Source organism: Scyliorhinus canicula, chromosome 11 (assembly GCF_902713615.1).
Source record: "Scyliorhinus canicula chromosome 11, sScyCan1.1, whole genome shotgun sequence".
Taxonomy (NCBI): domain Eukaryota; kingdom Metazoa; phylum Chordata; class Chondrichthyes; order Carcharhiniformes; family Scyliorhinidae; genus Scyliorhinus; species Scyliorhinus canicula.
In genome coordinates this window covers 71259740-71277136 of record NC_052156.1, presented here as the reverse complement: position 1 = coordinate 71277136, position 17397 = coordinate 71259740, and the positions used below count along the sequence as shown (strand labels likewise).

At 44.7% G+C, this 17397-nt stretch overlaps 1 protein-coding gene across 3 annotated transcripts in view; it reads left to right on the top strand.

Annotated features, from left to right (window-relative positions):
* The window catches only part of LOC119973127 (protein NEDD1-like), a 100045-nt gene that overhangs the window by 64009 nt on the left and 18639 nt on the right, over positions 1-17397 (top strand). For all 3 annotated transcript variants that reach the window (XM_038810711.1, XM_038810712.1, XM_038810710.1), the window contains 3 exons: positions 2250-2353; positions 4130-4196; positions 14541-14685. In XM_038810711.1, the coding sequence (XP_038666639.1) occupies positions 2250-2353; positions 4130-4196; positions 14541-14685 (316 nt within the window). The remainder of the gene's footprint in view (positions 1-2249; positions 2354-4129; positions 4197-14540; positions 14686-17397) is intronic.

Below are 17397 nucleotides of genomic sequence, written 5' to 3'. Positions count from 1 at the left end.
GCAATAGTTGCCTTGAATTTGCATGTATTGCTTTGTGTCCTGCGTTGTTAGTTACTTATCTTGCCAGTGTTGGCTGAGTTGATCAGTTGAGGCCCATGCAAACCCATCTAGCCATAATGTAGTCCTAAGGTCTACTATGATATTTGCCTTTGGCTGAATTCATCACTTCGAGTCAGAGGGAGATTATAACTCATCACATTTTACTCCAATCTTTTCTCGCACACTTCAGTCTTTTTAAATGGTTACTTTGTGAGGCTAGATTTCTTCTGCTGATCTCAAGATTTTGTTTCTCATTTATATGGCATTCCTCTATTTTCTACTTTGCTTGAACGTTAGATTATTTTAAAATACATAAGTTAAGAATCTTTAAGACAGCAGGCAGGGGACTTGTACATGAACAAATTAAGGAATGAAATTAAAAGTTACGGGAGGTCACGTGATGTGAGTGTAGGAGTGGCAGTGTGTCTGCGAGCTCTGGCTCTACTCATCTTGTAATCCTTTATTTTATCCTGGTGCACATCTCGTATATGTATTTTATTGGGATATATGTCTTCTTAGTGCAAGATATATATCCCCTAGAGGATCCTAATTGGTGTTTTACGAAGAGGAGCAGAGGTAAATTGTAGAAAATCCTCATTTGACCGTGGCGGTCGGGCCCAACGTGCAGTGGCATTGCTGCTGGTGAGCACACTTTTGCCTCAGTGGTGCTGTGTGCATCCGGATGATGGCTGCTATTGAGAATGTTGTTCCGGATGAATATCTCAGTTCTGTGGGTGCAGGTCTTTGGAGCTCATTTGGAAGGTTTGCGAGGTATCCTTGGGAGAATGGTGGAGGCACATGAGAGATTTCTTGCAGTTGGAAGAGGACTTGCCCTGGTAAGGCCTTGTTTTTGAGATGTTGAGATCTTGCTGCATGACGTGTTGTTTATCCTGACGTGTTTGAGAGTTAGGGGCTGGGCAAGGTGTGTTTGTGAACCTTGTCCCTCGCGAGAAGTGACGAGTGCGTTCCCTATTGAGTTTGATAATCTTGTTTTGGAGGTTTGGTGTATCAGGTTTGACAGAGCACAGAGTCTCTGATCTTCGAGACCTGGGGATGGAGTTGGCAGAGGGAGTTGAATCGACCCATCCCCGCTGGAGCCTAGGCTGTGGGGTTGCTTGGGCATCAGCAGCGGCATGATGGAAGTGAAGGTGCTTCATTCGATAGAATCCTTGAGATGAAAGACCCTGAGAATTATTCATTGATCCTGTCTTAGTGTCGGCCTACCCGAACAATATAGATGGTGTATTATCTTGCAATACTGAGTCGATTATGTGAAATGTTGTCTGTGCACAGTTTTATTCCCTTTTGTCATTGTGTTATAATCCTTGTGGTTACGGGATGAGAATCCTTAATTGATACCCCTTATCTTGTTTATAATGAGGATGAGTAGAGGCAGGATGAGATGATGGTTGATGGTCACGGTGGTGTTGGATAATAGCATTGGTTAAGTCTTCACTGAGATTGAGGATATATATTGGTACATGGCGTGGAAAATTTATCCTGAACTCTCGTGGTAATTGCGAGCAGACACATACATTGTGGAAGGGTGTGCACCATTTTACCATGTTTTCATGGCTTCGTCCTACTTCTCCCTCAGTCTCTGATGGGGCATATTGAGCCATCTAGTTATGTCTAATGATTGTATTGAGCCAGATATGATGTTGGTCTCCTGTTCCCCTCTGTATTCATGGGTGTTGAGCTGTTCTTTCCTTGTTTACCGTGATATATTTATTTTGGAATTTTGTTGCGCTGTTTGCAAAAAATGTAATGTCCAAATAAACATACTTTTAAGAAAAAAATTTCAAGTTACTTTCCATGTAGCCTGTGTGGCATCTGATCTGGAATGAATTGGGGATTATTTAATTTTTTTGCTACACAAAAGCCAGTTACTACTGAAATGGAAATCCAAAATAAAAACAGAAAATACTGAAAGTACTCAGCAGGCCTGCCAACATCTGTGGATAAAGGTACAACCAACAGGCAAAACTTTGCTCATGCCCTCCTCTATACTGATCCAAAGTTGCATGCTGAGTTGCTGGTAACATCCCACCCTACGGCCATTTTCCTGGAAGGGGAATTGATGGTGGAAGGGCTACCCATCTGCAGGCAGCAAGAAAGAAACTAAGGTAGGTTAGTGACCACTGAAGATCAACTAATGAGGCCAACTGGAATTTTCCTATCGTTTCACCTTTTAAAAATTTTTTCTTCAGATATTACAGCCACCGAATTGAGCTTGACTCCTCCGAACTCCTGTACCTCAAATTGTTTTCCTCTGACTCAAAGTGTGGGAAATCTGAGTAAAATATCAGAGCTGGTAAGATGGGTGTTCATTATCTATGATGGTGAATCAGAACAGCTGGAACCACTATGAACTGGGTTTTGAAGTAACTACGGAGCATTTATTTCTTTGAAAGCTGTTAATACCGACTAGGATGGGGGGTTTGGTGGGCGTGAGTCAAAGTGGAAATTAACCTTACAATCTGTAGAAGAGTTAAACTTTGGTCTTTGGTAATACTAGATACTTAACATAATTGGCTAAATAATGTAGATCTTTTAACGTGGTGAGGTTAGGTCTTCCACTTTGTTTTCTGTTGTGTTTCCGAGAGAGGTGGTCTGCAAAGCAGAAGTTTGTGAGGCTCTTTGTTAGGATGCCCTTGAATTGTTTGTAGCTGTATAAAAATCTGGAAAATATAGGGTTAATGTGGGACTGAATACAGTAGCATGAGCACAGAGATCTAAAAAAGCACATGACCCACATCGAGGGTCAGTTAGTGTTGGGCAGAGCTGTACGTACCAGCAAGCATGGATTCGGCTCCTGGCTTCCAGCCTTTATATATTCATAAATACCTCTAAGTCAATAAAGACTTGCAGTTAACTACTTATGACTAAGGTTGTTTAATTGTCTAGAGGGTTGATTTTCAGCTTGTTGGGAATCAAAGATTTTAATTATGAAGTGCACTGATATATTAAGTCATCTCTCTACTTGTTTTATACTTGTTATAAATTTGAAGATGAAAGATTTACTAACATTAAAGCAAAAATGCTAAATGCCTGCTGAAACAGGAACCACAATGCTAGTGGAATGTGAGGACCTTAAAACCAATGCCCCTTGATGTATTATTATGTCTGGTTGCAGTTGTCATAATTTGACATTCAGGCCAGGCGACAAGGACTTTGATTTTAGAGAAGTCAGTGGTACTATGTTTTGTGAAGAAACTCAATGGTTCTTCAATGAACAAATGAATAAAGTTTTGCACTTGAAAATAGAAATGAATAAGTTGATTTGAGAGGCATTTAGGTATTTTGTAATTGCACGAAAGGTGTTACGATTAAATGACAAAGTTGTGGATCATTAACTACATCTCTCCCCCCCCCCCCCCCCTACTCACCAAGAAGGACAAAAGTAGCATTCTCATGGCAATGCTCTAGTTGCCCCCCAAGTCGCACACTATCCTGTGTCTTCATTGTGGCTGAGCCAAGATCTTGGAATTTATTATCTAACACCATTGTGGGAGCAGCATCACCACAGAATACAGTGGTTCAAAAAGGACGCTAATCGCCATCTTTGCTTAACTATTATGGATGGACAATAAATTAAGTTGTCAGAGTCCCAAAACCATTTTTTTTTAAAAAAACATGGAAAGGGTATGCATCAGTGGTTGGTGATTTTGAAGAATGATAAATGTTCGAATAGGAGGCCATTCGACCCATCATATGTGCTGGTTAACTAGTTCCACATCAGAACCATTGACCTGAATCACATGTATTCCTGCCCTGTCTTTTTATCACTTGATTATTTTACTTTTCATCCTTTATCCTCCCTTAAATGCTGTAATTGACTTGGCTTCAGTTGCTACAAATAGCAATGTGTTTCGTGTCCTAATAAATCTTGGGAGCAAAAAATTGATCTACGGTCCCCATTTTTGGTTTTCAGTCTATTCCAAAATTTATGCCACCTTGTTAATGTTTCACCAACCAACTGAAATTCCCTCACTGTTAGTTTCATGTTGTCTTGCATGATTTGACTTGGGAGAAATAAAGAAGCATTTTTGTGTGTTTTCTAACCAAGTTAAAAATCTATTTTTTTTAGTTCAGTGAAGATGCCTGTGACCAAGTGCAAAACCTACACAATTGTAATTCAAAACAGGAAATGATTGGTAGGTTGTACTTGTGTTTCCAATTCATTTAACACTGACTACACTGATGCAGGAGCAGAATAATCAATGTACATGCAATGTATAAAGATGGACTCTTGTAATTAGGTTCGAACAATGTAATTGGGGTGAAAAATCACTCATCAGTCACTGGTTTATCTACTTAGAGAATGTACAACAACGCTATTTACATTTCTTGACCGACCTCCTATATGCTTCAGCTCTCTGAAATGGCTTAAAATGCCATATCAATTGACAAACACATCTGGCTGAATATTATGCATCAGTGTTGATTATTTTTTTTAAATAGAGGGAAAATAAGGATAAATCAATAAACTTTTATTGTTTTAAAACCAATAACTTTAATATTATTAACTATTGAATGTAAAATAAATGATTTTTTTTGAGGCGCGCTTATATGTAACCAATCTTGCAGGAGTAATGGAACTGCTATAAGCTCGTGACAGCTACTCACTTTGTGTATTGAACTGTCAGTCAAAATTACAGCAGAGACACTGGTAGGAGATGGCTTTCACGTCATATTGATTGGTGGTAACACCCTGTCTGCTAATTTAAACATCCTGTACATCCAGTTACAGTAGCTTCTGTAAAGGACAGCTTATTTTTCAGCCACTTGATATCACATGTAGTACAGTGTGCATGAGTGTACATCACAAACCTGAGGTGTATGATCCATAATTTAATGACAATGAATATTGAAGGCTCAACTCCATCTTCTACTTGCACATGTGTCCAATACAGACATACTGTGTATTCTGCACTTTGCAATGACAATAGAAATCTCTCCCAGCAAACGGTTATAGAAGCTATTTTACGTAGGTTGTGTCTGCCATTACTAAGACCACGTATTCCACGTTTGTAACATGGCCTGACCTCACCCAACTCAGTTGCCGCTGAAACTTTCATTCATGTCTGTGGTACCTCTAGGCTTGATTATTTCAACGTACTCTCAGCTGTTGTCCACGTACTCCTCATACAAACCTGAGGTCATTCAAAACTCTGCTGGCTGGGTCTTTATTTGCTCAAAGTCCCCGTTCATCTGTTACCCCTGTACCATGCAGACCAACTCTTTTGGGAGGGGGGGGGGGGGGGGGGAGGGGGGAAAGAGGTGGGAAGAAGAGAGAGAGAATAAAGGACGCTTGAGGGTGATGGATATTGCTGATTGGAACAGACAACGAGGGTGGGAGGGGGGGGAGGTGGTGGGAGGGGGGGGGAGGTGGTGGGAGGGGGGGGGAGGTGGTGGGAGGGGGGGGGAGGTGCTGGGAGGGGGGGGGAGGTGCTGGGAGGGGGGGGAGGTGCTGGGAGGGGGGGGGAGGTGCTGGGAGGGGGGGAGGTGCTGGGGGGGGGGAGGTGCTGGGAGAGGGGGGGGAGGTGCTGGGAGGGGGGGGAGGTGCTGGGAGGGGGGGGAGGTGCTGGGAGGGGGGGGGAGGTGCTGGGAGGGGGGGGAGGTGCTGGGAGGGGGGGGGGAGGTGCTGGGAGGGGGGGGTGCTGGGAGGGGAGCTGCTAGAATGGAAGAGCAGGTGAGGGGCTGCTAACTGGAGAGACTGGAGATCTGGAATGGGAGCTTCAGGGGAACAACATGTACAGCATTGATAGGACTGAGGAGGGCCAAATAAGTTGCTCTCCACTGCTCCTGGACATGAATGCACATACACGCACATACATTACATACTTCCTGTGGCTGGCAAACCCCACCGGATAGGACCCCTTGTTGACCCTTGAAACCCAACCATCCACCTGTCAAAGCCAAATGACAACAAAAGAGCAGAATGTCAGCTAGTGCTCCTGGTTCTCATTGCTGATTGTGGGCTCTGGACTGTGCGCGCGCAGCAGTATAGTGTACGTGTGCAGACATGAAAGATGCTGCTGCAGCGACAAGTGGAGACTCTGAACAGCCATGGGACAGCAAGGCAGATTATGGGACAATCCAATAACATATGGAGATGATTGCTTACCCCATCCTGTACTCCCTTACCTACACTGTCTCCCGGTCAAATTACATCTGGATTTTAACATTTTCATCTTGGTTTTCAAATTTCTCATGGCCTTGCCCCACAAATCTATGGCAGTCATCTAATTGTAACCTTATGCTGCTCCCATTTTAATTACTCTGCCAATGATGGCTTGCCTTCAGTTCCCTAGATCCTAAGGTCTGGAATTAACTCCTCTTTCTTCCTAAAATGTTTCTTAAAACCTTTTGGTCATCTGATCTGATATCTGCAATGTGGTATTCTGCCATATTTTGTTTTATACTGGCAGCACGGTGGTTAGCAATGCTACCTCACGGCGCCGAGGTCCCAGGTTCGATCCAGGCTCTGGGTCACTGTCCATGTGGAGTTTGCACATTCTCCCCTTGTTTGCTTGGGTTTCACCCCCACAACCCAAAGAGGTGCAGGGTAGGTGGATTAGCCGCACTAAATTGCTCCTTAATTGAAAAAAATGAATTGGGTACTCTAAATTTATAACAAAAAAATATTTTATAATGCCTCTGTGAAGAAAAGCATATTATAAGTTAAAAGTAGAGGCTAATGGCAAATAAATTCCTATCACAATATATAATACTTTTTCTGAGCTGAAATAGAATGGATCCTTGTAACTGTCACTTGTGTGGTTTGTTTTTTCAGGGAAAATAGGAAAATGTATTAAATATAACATGTTGAGCTTGTGGCCAATGAATAGTTTGTTAGATACACTAAATTAATGGGAAAATATTTGACATCTATACAGTTCAAACCAATCACCGTTCTGGAGGTAAAGGAAAACTCCCAAGTGCTTTAAACAAAAAATTTTGTGCACCATTACCCTTGAAAATAAATAAAAGGAAGGACGAAACTTGAAATTGGAAAAGAAAGCAGAAATCTGATCTATCTTATCCTCCAAAGCTTGTAACAATCTTGCCTGGTGAGACTTCTGGTGGCGACAATGGAGTAAAAGGTTGCACATTCAGCAGCTCTCGCCCTTCGTGGTTTTTTATAATGGTTTTTAAGCCGTATTTTTCAGGAAATTTGTCAACATAAGTTGATCGAAGAGCGAGGAAAAGGAGGTGACCCTCAATTCATGGAATTGTGTCCAAATACGAGTTGAAAAAGAAGACACCAAAAGATGAGTGAAAGCAAAGCTCAAAGGCCTTTGAGCACAATGCTAACAAGACAAAGCCCACGCCAGCCCACTGGTTGATGGAGCAATGGTTCGAGTACCTGGATGAGAAGTTCACCCAGTATCGTAAGGAGTGTGCAGAAGACATGACCCAGGCGATAGCCTCAATTAAGAGGTGGTTGACCGGCTGGAGAAGAAAATGACGACCCAGGGACAGGAGATTCTAAAGTTGAAGGAGCTGGCAATTGAACGTGAGGCGGAGTCCACTGCAATGGCTTTGGAAATTAGCATACCACAGGACAGCCAGAAACGACTGCTGGATAAAATAGAAGACTTGGAGAACCCGTTTCGCAGGCAAAATATCCATATCATCGGACTGCCAGAGGGAAAGGAGGGATCAGATGTGGGTACGTATGTGGGGAAGATGTTGCAGGTGATGGTCAGGGCCGATGTGTTTGATAAACGGCTGGAGGTGGACTGGGCACATAGGGTGCTCGTATGTAAGCCCCAGAGTCGTGAGCCCCGAGGGCCATGGTGATGAGGCTAAATCGATTCCTCGACAAGGAGCGTATCATGAAGTGGGCCAGGCAGACAAAATGGCACACGTGGGAAGAATCAGAAATCCGGGTGTACTAAGATTGGGGACCAGAACTCGCAAAGAGGAGAGCAAGTTTCAAAGTTAAGGCAGCCCTGTTTGCGAAAGACATTAAATTTGGACTGCTGTATCCGACTTCTCTTTGGGTGACCTACGAGAACCGGGAGCTATACTTCAACTCTCCGGAAGAGGTGACTAATTTATGAAGGACAATAACCTGGCTTAAGGACTTTCCAATTCAAACTGTGGTGGACTGAGTTTGGGTAAGGGGTAAAGTTGGGGGGGGGGGGGTAGAGAAAAATAGTTCCATGTTTTGTTTTGTCTTGTTTAAAATTTCAGTCTTTTCTAATTCTGAGTTAAGTCGCGCTGGGAGTGGGAGGGGGGCTACTGCTGACGGGTAAGGGACAGCTCGGACTGGAGATGGAGACCAGATGACGGTCCGTGCCAAGGGGCGGATCAAGTGAAGTGCGGGACATGGGCTAGGAGCTGGCCTAGGAATGGTCATGGCTGATTGACAGGGGAGGGGGGCAAGCCCCCCCCCCCTTCCCTCCTGACCAGACTAGTTATGTGGAATGTTTGTGGACTGAACAGGCCGGTTAAGAGGTGTTCGCACACCTGAGACAGTTAAAAGCGAACGTGGTCATGTTACAGGAGACACACCTGAAGCTGGAAGACCAAATTAGATTAAAGAAGGGATGGATCGGGCAAGTATTTCATTCAGGACTGGACTTTAAAACAAGGGGGGGGGGGGTGAAAATATATGCCCCAAACTGGGATGATGTTGCGTTTGTCAGGAAGGTGCTGGGAAAGATGCCAGACCTTGATTCGCACCGGCTGATCATTGGTGGTGACTTTAATACGGTCCTGGACCCGAGGTTGGACCGGTCGAGTACTAGGTCGGGGAAACTATCAGCAATGGCAAAGGAACTGTGGGGGTTTATGGAGCGCATGGGAGGGGTAGATCTGTGGAGATTTAGGAGACCAAGGAGCAGGGAATATTCATTCGACTCCCATGTACATAAGGCATACTCCAGGATAGATTTCTTCATGCTAGATAAAACACTGTTAGCAGGGGTTGCGGACACTGAGTACTCAGCAATTTTGGTTTCAGATCATGCACCACATTGGATAGACCTATTGGCAGGCACGGGAATATCACAGCGCCCAGAGTGGAGACTCGATACAGGGCTGTTAGCGGATGAAGAGATCTGTGAGAGAGGCCTTTCGGGGTTACATAAAGATCAATGACACGGGAAAGATTGAGGCTGGGGTGGTCTGGTAGGCACTGAAAGCGGTTATTAGAGGGGAATGTATTTCGATTCGAGCCCACAGGGATAAAACTGAGGGTCGGAGCTGGACAGGTTGGTAAGAGAAATCTTACAAGTGGACAGGAGTTATTCGGAGTCTCCAAATGATGAGCTCCTGAAGGAGCATCAGAGACTTCAAATAGAGTTTGGGCTCCTTTCCACAGATAAGGTGGAGGGTCAGCTGAGGAGGGTAAAAGGGGCAATATATGAACATGGGGAGAAAGCTAGCAGGATGCTGGCACATCAGCTGAGGAAACTGGAGGCGGCGAGAGAAATAGGGAAAATAAAGGATATGAGGGGGAAGATGGTTTCGGACCCGGGGACGGTGAATGAAGCGTTCCGGGAATTTTCTCGCCAGCTATACGAGTCGGAACCCCCAGTTGGGGAGGAGGGCATGAATCAATTCCTGGGTAGGCTAGAGTTCCCAAAGATAAATGAGGAGCTGGTGGAAGTTGTTGGGGGGGGGGGGGGGGGGGGGGGTGCCAATTGGGCTTGGGGAGATGATAGATGGTCTGGGGGCAATACAATCGGGTAAAGCCCCGGGACCGAACGGATTCCCAGTGGAATTTTATAAGAAGTTCTCTGGGGTACTGGGGCCGCTCCTGGTTAAGGCTTTTAACGAGTCCAAGGAGCTGGGAGTACTCCCCTCAACTTTATCAGAGGCATCAATTTCTCTCATCCTGAAGTGAGACAAGGATCCAGAGAGCTGTGGATCGTACAAACCAATTTCCCTTTTGAATGTAGATGCCAAATTATTGGCAAAGATCCTGGACACTCAAATGGAGGATTATGTCCCAGAGAGGATCAGATGGGATTTGTAAAGGGCGGGCATCTGACATACAACATTAGATGGCTTCTTAATGTAATTATAATGTCAGTGGAGGGGTGTGAGGCTGAGGTGGTAGTCGCCATGGACGCGGAGAAGGCATTCGACCGGGTGGAGTGGAAGTATCTATGGGATACTTTAGGCAGGTTTGGATTTGGGCAGGGATTTGTGGAGTGGGTCCGGTTATTGTACCAAGCCCCGGTGGCAAACGTAAGAACTAATCGAGTTCGGTCAGAATACTTTAGTCTCTGTCGGGGGACAAGGCAGGGATGTCCGCTCTCCCCATTACTGTTTGCCCTGGCTATCTAACCCTTAGCAACGGCCCCGAGAGCAGCAAATGCCTGGCGGGGTATAATGAGGCAGGGGGCGGGGGCGGCGTGGAACACAGTCTCTCTATATGTGGATGATTTGCTGCTTTATGTCACGGACCCAGTGGTGGGATGACCGAAGTCATGGAGGTATGAGGAGAATTTGGGCGATTATATGGGAAAGAGTGAGATGTTCGTGATCCAGGCACGGAGGCAGGAAAGGAGACTGAAGGAGCTATCTTTTAAAGTGGTTGGGAGGAGTTTTAGGTATCTGGGGGTTCAAGTGGCCAAGGATTGGGGGCAGCTTCACAAGTTAAATTTGGGCAAAGCAGTGGATCAAATGAGACGGGATTTCTGTAGATGGGGACATGCTCCCACTGACGCTGGCGGGGAGGGTTCAGATGGTGAAGATGACGGTCCTTCCAAGACTGCTTATCTTTTTTCAATGTCTCCCGATTTTTGTCCCAAAGGCTGTTTTCAGAACTATGAATGCGGCAATATTGAGGTTTATATGGGGCGGGTTATATGGGCGGGTTAAACCCCGAGAATGGACCCCCGGAGAAGGGGGCTTGGCTGTCCCAAGCTTTATTAACTATTTCTGGGCTGCCGACATATCAATGGTCAGGATGTGGTTAATGGGGGAGGGGTTGGTCTGGGAGTGGATGGAGGCAGCATCCTGCAAAGGTATGAGTTTGGAGGCTTTACTGACATTCTCGCTGGTTCGGTACTCTACAGGTCTGGTGGTGGTGGCAGCCCTAAGGGTGTGGGGGCAATGGCGGCAGCATCTGAGACTGGAGGGGGCATCAGTGTGGTCACCGATATGTAACAATCACTGGTTTGTCCCGAGGGGCTAGATGGGGGCTTTAAGGTATGGCAGCGGGCAGGGATTGAGACGTTTGGGGATTTATTCATCCAGGAGGGGCTATCCGACCTTGGAGACATTAGAGAGGAGCTTGATATGCCAGGTGGGAACGTGTTTCGGTATCTTCAAGTGCAGGACTTGTACGGAGGCAAGTTCCAAGCTTGCCTCGCCTCCCCCTGAGGGGACTACAGGATAAAGTGCTGTCAAAAACAGGGGTTGGAGGTGGGAAGATTTCAGAGATATACAGGGAATTGTTAGAGTGGGAAGGGGACCCTTATCAGAGATGTGAAGAGGAGCTAGGAGGGGAGCTGGAAACTGAAATATGGGAAAAAACCTTGAAAAGAGTAAATGCACCCTCGTCCTGTGCTAGACTTAGCTTGATTCAGTTCAAGGTAGTCAACAGGGCCCACATGATGGTAGACAGAATGAGTAGATTCTTTGAGGAGGTGGCGGACAGATGTGGACGGTGTTGGTATAGCCCGGCCAACCACGTTCATATGTTTTGGGCATGTCTGAAACTGAGGGAATTCTGGCAGGGATTTGCGGATGTTATGTCAGATGTTCTGGAAGGTAGGGTAACTCCGAGTCCAGAATGGCAATATTTGGGGTGTCGGAGGATCCGGGGGCAAAGGGGGGGAAGGAGGCCGATATTCTGGCCTTCTCCTCCCTGGTGGCCCGGAGACGGATCTTTCTGAGAAGGAGGGACTCGCATCCCCCGAAGTCAGGAGTATGGGTCAGCGATATGGTAGGGTTTCTCAGTCTGGAGAAAATCAAGTTCGATCTAAGACGATCAATAAAGGGATTTGCATGGAGTTGGCCGTGCATCGATTTCTTCAACAAAAATTTAACGTGAGCAGTAAGGGCTGAAAGGGAAAAGGCTGGGGGGGTGGGGGGGGGGGGAGGGAGGAAAACAGGATGCATGGTAATGTTAAATAAGGACAGGGAACTCAGTATAATTGGGGACAGGGCGGGAGAAGTGGGGGATGTGGTTTATTGCTTGTTGTTCTCTTAGGTGGGGTATCTTGTGCATCGACCCGCGCGGTTGTCAACATGTTAAATTGTGAAAATCACAAATGCTTCAATTAAATATCTTCTAAAAAACAACAATCTTGCCTGGTATGGGTATCTCCCATGCCTCCATCTCATTTTATTTTCTCTTCTCCCCCCCCCCACCCCACTGTGGCATGTACAGTACATGCAGGATTACAGGACTTTCCTGGCCTCCATAACATTTGATTCATTCGATTTGTGGAATTGCAGTTGCCATTATTGGAACTTTTTTAAGTGCTCGCTACTAATGTCCAATAGAGAAACTGTCAGCACAAAATTAGTCGGCGTTGGCCTCAAGAGCTCATCTGGTAAGATTATTACTGTACATTTTGGAGGTTAATCCTATTGAAGGAAGTACTTATGAAAGAAAAACAATAGGTTGGTATTTAAACTGGTACCAACGGATTAGTGTAGTGTATCTGATCGAAAGAAAGCCAAGCAGGAAACCAGAGCAAATGAAAAGCAAAGTTTTGTGTTTCCTTTTGCACAAAAGTTTCATGGGTATTTTCATGGGCAGAGGAGCATAATGATTTTTGCTTAAAGTATTTTTCCCCGCAGAACTGATATTGGGGGAGAAAATTCTGATCGTGAAATATATTAGATGTTTAGTATTGTCAGGAAGCGTTTTTTTTTGTTCATGTGATGTTTGTAACTACGGTCGTGCTTTGGAGTGTTTATCAAAAAATGTCCTATTCACTTCGCGTCTATTAAGCACATAATTGATTGGATAAAACATCAACCTGTTATCATCACTATGTAATTTCCTCTTTTTGCTAATTTTACCAGAAAAATAAACCACACGTGCCAGTTTTATTCTTTTTCAGCTTCGAAGAATTATTACACATCATTTTGGTGAGCGATGATTGCTGGGTTTGTAATCACCCAAGCAACATTAAGACCGAGACAATCTGTGTGCAACCCCACTAGATATCTGCTTGTATTATACTAAAGTCTTTGGGGTATTGCCAGTAATGAGGATTCTTTGGAACAGTGTACGTAACTATTCTAAACATTGTACAGGGGAGAGAGCTATTCACAGCAAAAATACAAACATTTTTTCCTCCAATTTTAAATGTTTTTTTTTCAAAATTGCGATGGTACTCACATTTTCTTGTCAGAAAAAAAATGTCACAAATACCACTGACCTGTATTGCTTTGCAATGTTTTTTTAATGTAGATTTAAAACACTTTGTGATGAAATAGGCTTTGCATTCATTCGGGCAGATTTCTGTTCAGTCTTCTTTGCAATGTGCCATATGTACATGATTAATATAATGTGTAATATGCACATGATTAAATGTTTAAACACGTCTCCTATTTTTGATATGAACCAAGCTTGAGGGCCTTATTTGTACCTTTTTTGGAAAATGGGAGATAGCTGAAGCTAGGATAGGTCAGACGCAGCAATAGCATTGCTGAAATAAATATTCAGAAGTTTTATATATTTTCCTTTTTGTGCTCCTGAGGTTCAAACCAAATTGAGAGCACTCATAGAAGCAAATCCTAGGATAGACTTCCACTATCTGTTTATAGACATGTTTGTATTTTTGCTGTGAATAGCTCTCTCCCCTGTGCAATGTTTAGAATAGTTACGTACACTGTTCCAAAGAATCCTCATTACTGGCAATACCCCAAAGACTTGTCCCCATTAATGAGCTAGCCACTGCCATAGAATTCAATTGCACAAACTCGGCGGTTGTTCATTGCAGCACTGAAGAGCAAGTTTTTTTTTCAAGGCGTAAGGTGTTAGATTCTAAAATGTGTATCCTTGTAATAATCATGGGATGTAAATGGGTTATTCAGTAAGCTCAGTAAAACTAGACAATTTCTTTTTGAACCTTCGGTGAGGTCTGTGTGTTGGAAAGATTTTTTGAGTTTTACCACTTGTGTTTTCTTTGATTTTTTTTAAATTTTATTTTATTTTTTCTTAAGATATGGTTCAAAGCCAGAGAAGTCCAGAGGAAAATATTTGACCAACATGGTTTGTGTTTGTTGTATTTTCTCGTTTGTGAATAATTGCTTTCAGTCAAAAAACAAATTGACCTATTTTAAAGTTTGGTTTTGTGCTTGTTGAATACTTGCTAGTCTGAATTAGCTTTTGATTTGAGTCATGTTTGGTCAATTGGTTAGATGATGCTGTTGATGTGAGGCCTATTTGAGTGTGTGTTATGAACGCAGACTAGACAGCAGACATTGCTGTTGATCTCAAATGGTTATCAAGAATCCGAGAATGAATCGGCAATCTTAAATAATGTATCATATTTATACATTGTTTCCTGCAGAACAAAAACCGTATCCTAAGACTCTGGCTAATACCCTGAGTAATCCTTCTATCCAACCAGGCAAAGAGGGAACAAGACAAGCAGTTTCCGTGGCCAAGACCCAGTTACTACAAAACATGGTGAAAGATGCCTTGGAAGAATTCAGGTCTGTTACTCTTGAGTTTACAAATCTAATTATGAAGAAGCTTCAAAAGTTGTTCAGAATAATATAATCCCAGGCTAGCACTGTGGTGCAGTGGTTAGCACTGCTGACTCATGGCGCCGAGGTCCCGGTTTCGATCCCGGTTCCTTATGGAGTTTGCACATTCCCCCCTTGACTGCTGGGGTCTTACCCCCACAACCTATAGGTGTCCAAGGTAAGGACTGGCCATGCTAAATTGCCCCTTAATTGGAAAAATTAGAACCAAAGAATCATAGAATCCCTACAGTGCAGAAGGAAGCCATTCAGCTCATTGAGTCTGGATTGACCATCCAAAAGAACACTCTACCTAGGCTCATGCCCCCGCCAACCCGGAACCCCGTCTAACCTTTTGGACACTAAGGGGCAATTTATCATGGCCAATCCACCGAACCCACACACCTTTGGACTATGGAGGAAACTAGAGCACCCGGAGGAAACCCACACAGACGCGGGAAGAAAGTGCAAACTCCACATACGCAGCCACCCAAGGCTGGAAGCGAACCCGGGTCTCTGGCGCTGTGAGGCAGCAATGCTAACCACCGTGCCACCCTCTGATGGATTTGATAGGAAAGATACTACTTCCTCTGGAGATGTAGACATTGGGATGGCCGGGGGGGGTGGGGGGGGGGGGGGGGGGGGGGGGAGGAGCAGGAGTCGAAAAGGCAAAAGGCATTAGTCCCCCTGAAAGGTGCAGCATTACTTGGGTCAGGAAGCACTTGAGGGTCCCCCCCCCCCCCCCGGACTTAGCACTCCCACCCTGGTCCAGCCAGGGAACGTGCGCACCATTGCTCGCATTGACAGCTTCCCAGTGCAAAGTGACAATGAAGAACTTAACTCCAGCATTTATTGTTGTCTCCTTTTTCCACTGGCTGTATGGTGCCTATCTGAATCTCAGGGATAGAATTTTATGGTGGCCAGGCAGGCACCCGCTCAACCTGGAAGTTTGTGAAATAGCCCGTGATGATGTTAGGTGGCACAGATGTGGATTGGGCATCCATCTGTCAACAGATGTAGTTAAGAGGATTAAAACCCCAATTGACCTGGAGCTCCTGTTGCCTGAGCATTGCACAGGCAGGCAGATGATCATTAGTCTGACACTAATGCAGCGTACAGGATGATATTTAAGGTACTAAATTTGGAAAGACACAAAAAAAAGTTAGATCCATAACAAAACTTTAGAATTTTAAAGAAATCATTAGCGCCCAGTGCGGACCCCTGTTTGTGCCTAGTGTGTCTTCAGCTTACGTTTTTGGGTGCTACATCTAGGATTTCTTCCCCACCGCCCCTGGTATTGACAGTGGCATTGGGGATCAGATTGCTCTTCTCATTGTCCTGTTGGCATAGATAACCTTGGCTTTGGTCTTCTGGTTGGCGAAGCCTGAGCAGACATTGCCTGGAAGGGTTCACTTAATAATGTGGCTGGGCAACCCTCAACACTGCAAATTCCTGGAATGGAACAGAGACTGGCAGAGAGTTGGAGGAGTTGGTGCCCTCGTCCAGGGCTCCGTGAGAGAAGTCTACAGAGAAGGTGGCCGCCTTGTTCTGCCGTTCTGAGGTGAGTCCTCGCCTCCCTGTGCACCAATGAAGGATGGGCAACAGCGATGGGTGACATTGGTTGGTGCTGCCTCCCACACAGGCGTTGACGTCCTGAGGTCGGTGCCTGTATGAGGGCTTTCCCAGTAATGCATCATTACACTCCTGGAGTTGCCTCTCCATGACAGTTGCCAATCTTTCAATGGATGAGGCTGTGCGCTTGGAGCTCAGGGTCACCACAGCGCTCATGTTTCATGCTTAGGTCTGGACCAGAACCCCAATTTTGATAAAGATCCTGGAACATAACTCAACTATTTACATTTGGTAAAACTGAGGGGAAATGCTACTGTACCACACGAGTGATAACACTGACCAGTTGATAGCTTTTGTGTTAAAATAAACTTTAATTTGAACACAGAATTAAGCATATTAGCAGCAAAGAAATAGCTTTACAGTTAACAGTTACAACATCTTAACTTCTTCCTGAAACTTGCCACTACATTCCAATTGAGCAAACCCATATATTTAAAATACCACTTGTGTATAAAGTGAACAACCAGGTTTCATTTATCTTGGTGAGAGTCCTTGGAGAGAGAAACTTTTGAGGACCGAATTCAAAACACTTCTGCATAGCTTTGAGTCCTGTAGCCAACTGCCCTTCCAGACATACCTGGCCCCTCCCATTAACTACACCAGCTGCACTCGAAGCACACAGTACTCTTTTGTCTCTTGTTACAAGATGTGCCTTGATTTGTTTAGCCAGGCTCAAACTGTCACAAAATTACATTAGCTCTCTATCTTCAAAGAGGTTAAATGACTTTTAATAACATCAAAAATACAAACTGTAAAATATGGCAATTTCCCATATTCATCACGCTCCACAAGGACTCCTCCCTGAGAAACCTTGGCACACAGACCCTCTGGAATCTCTGCTAGATTTCACTGGGCTTCCAGCATTTGCTGCCTGATTGATGACTCCAGAGGCTCATCATCTTCCTTGGAGTCCCATTGCACTGGACCTGTAGCCAACTGGGGTGGCCACTGCCCAACACAAAATGGAAGATTGCAAGGAATGCAGGGAAAATGGACATGTTGTAAAGCAAGCAGCTTGCAAAGCGCTTGTATATTTGGACTGCTGCAGAA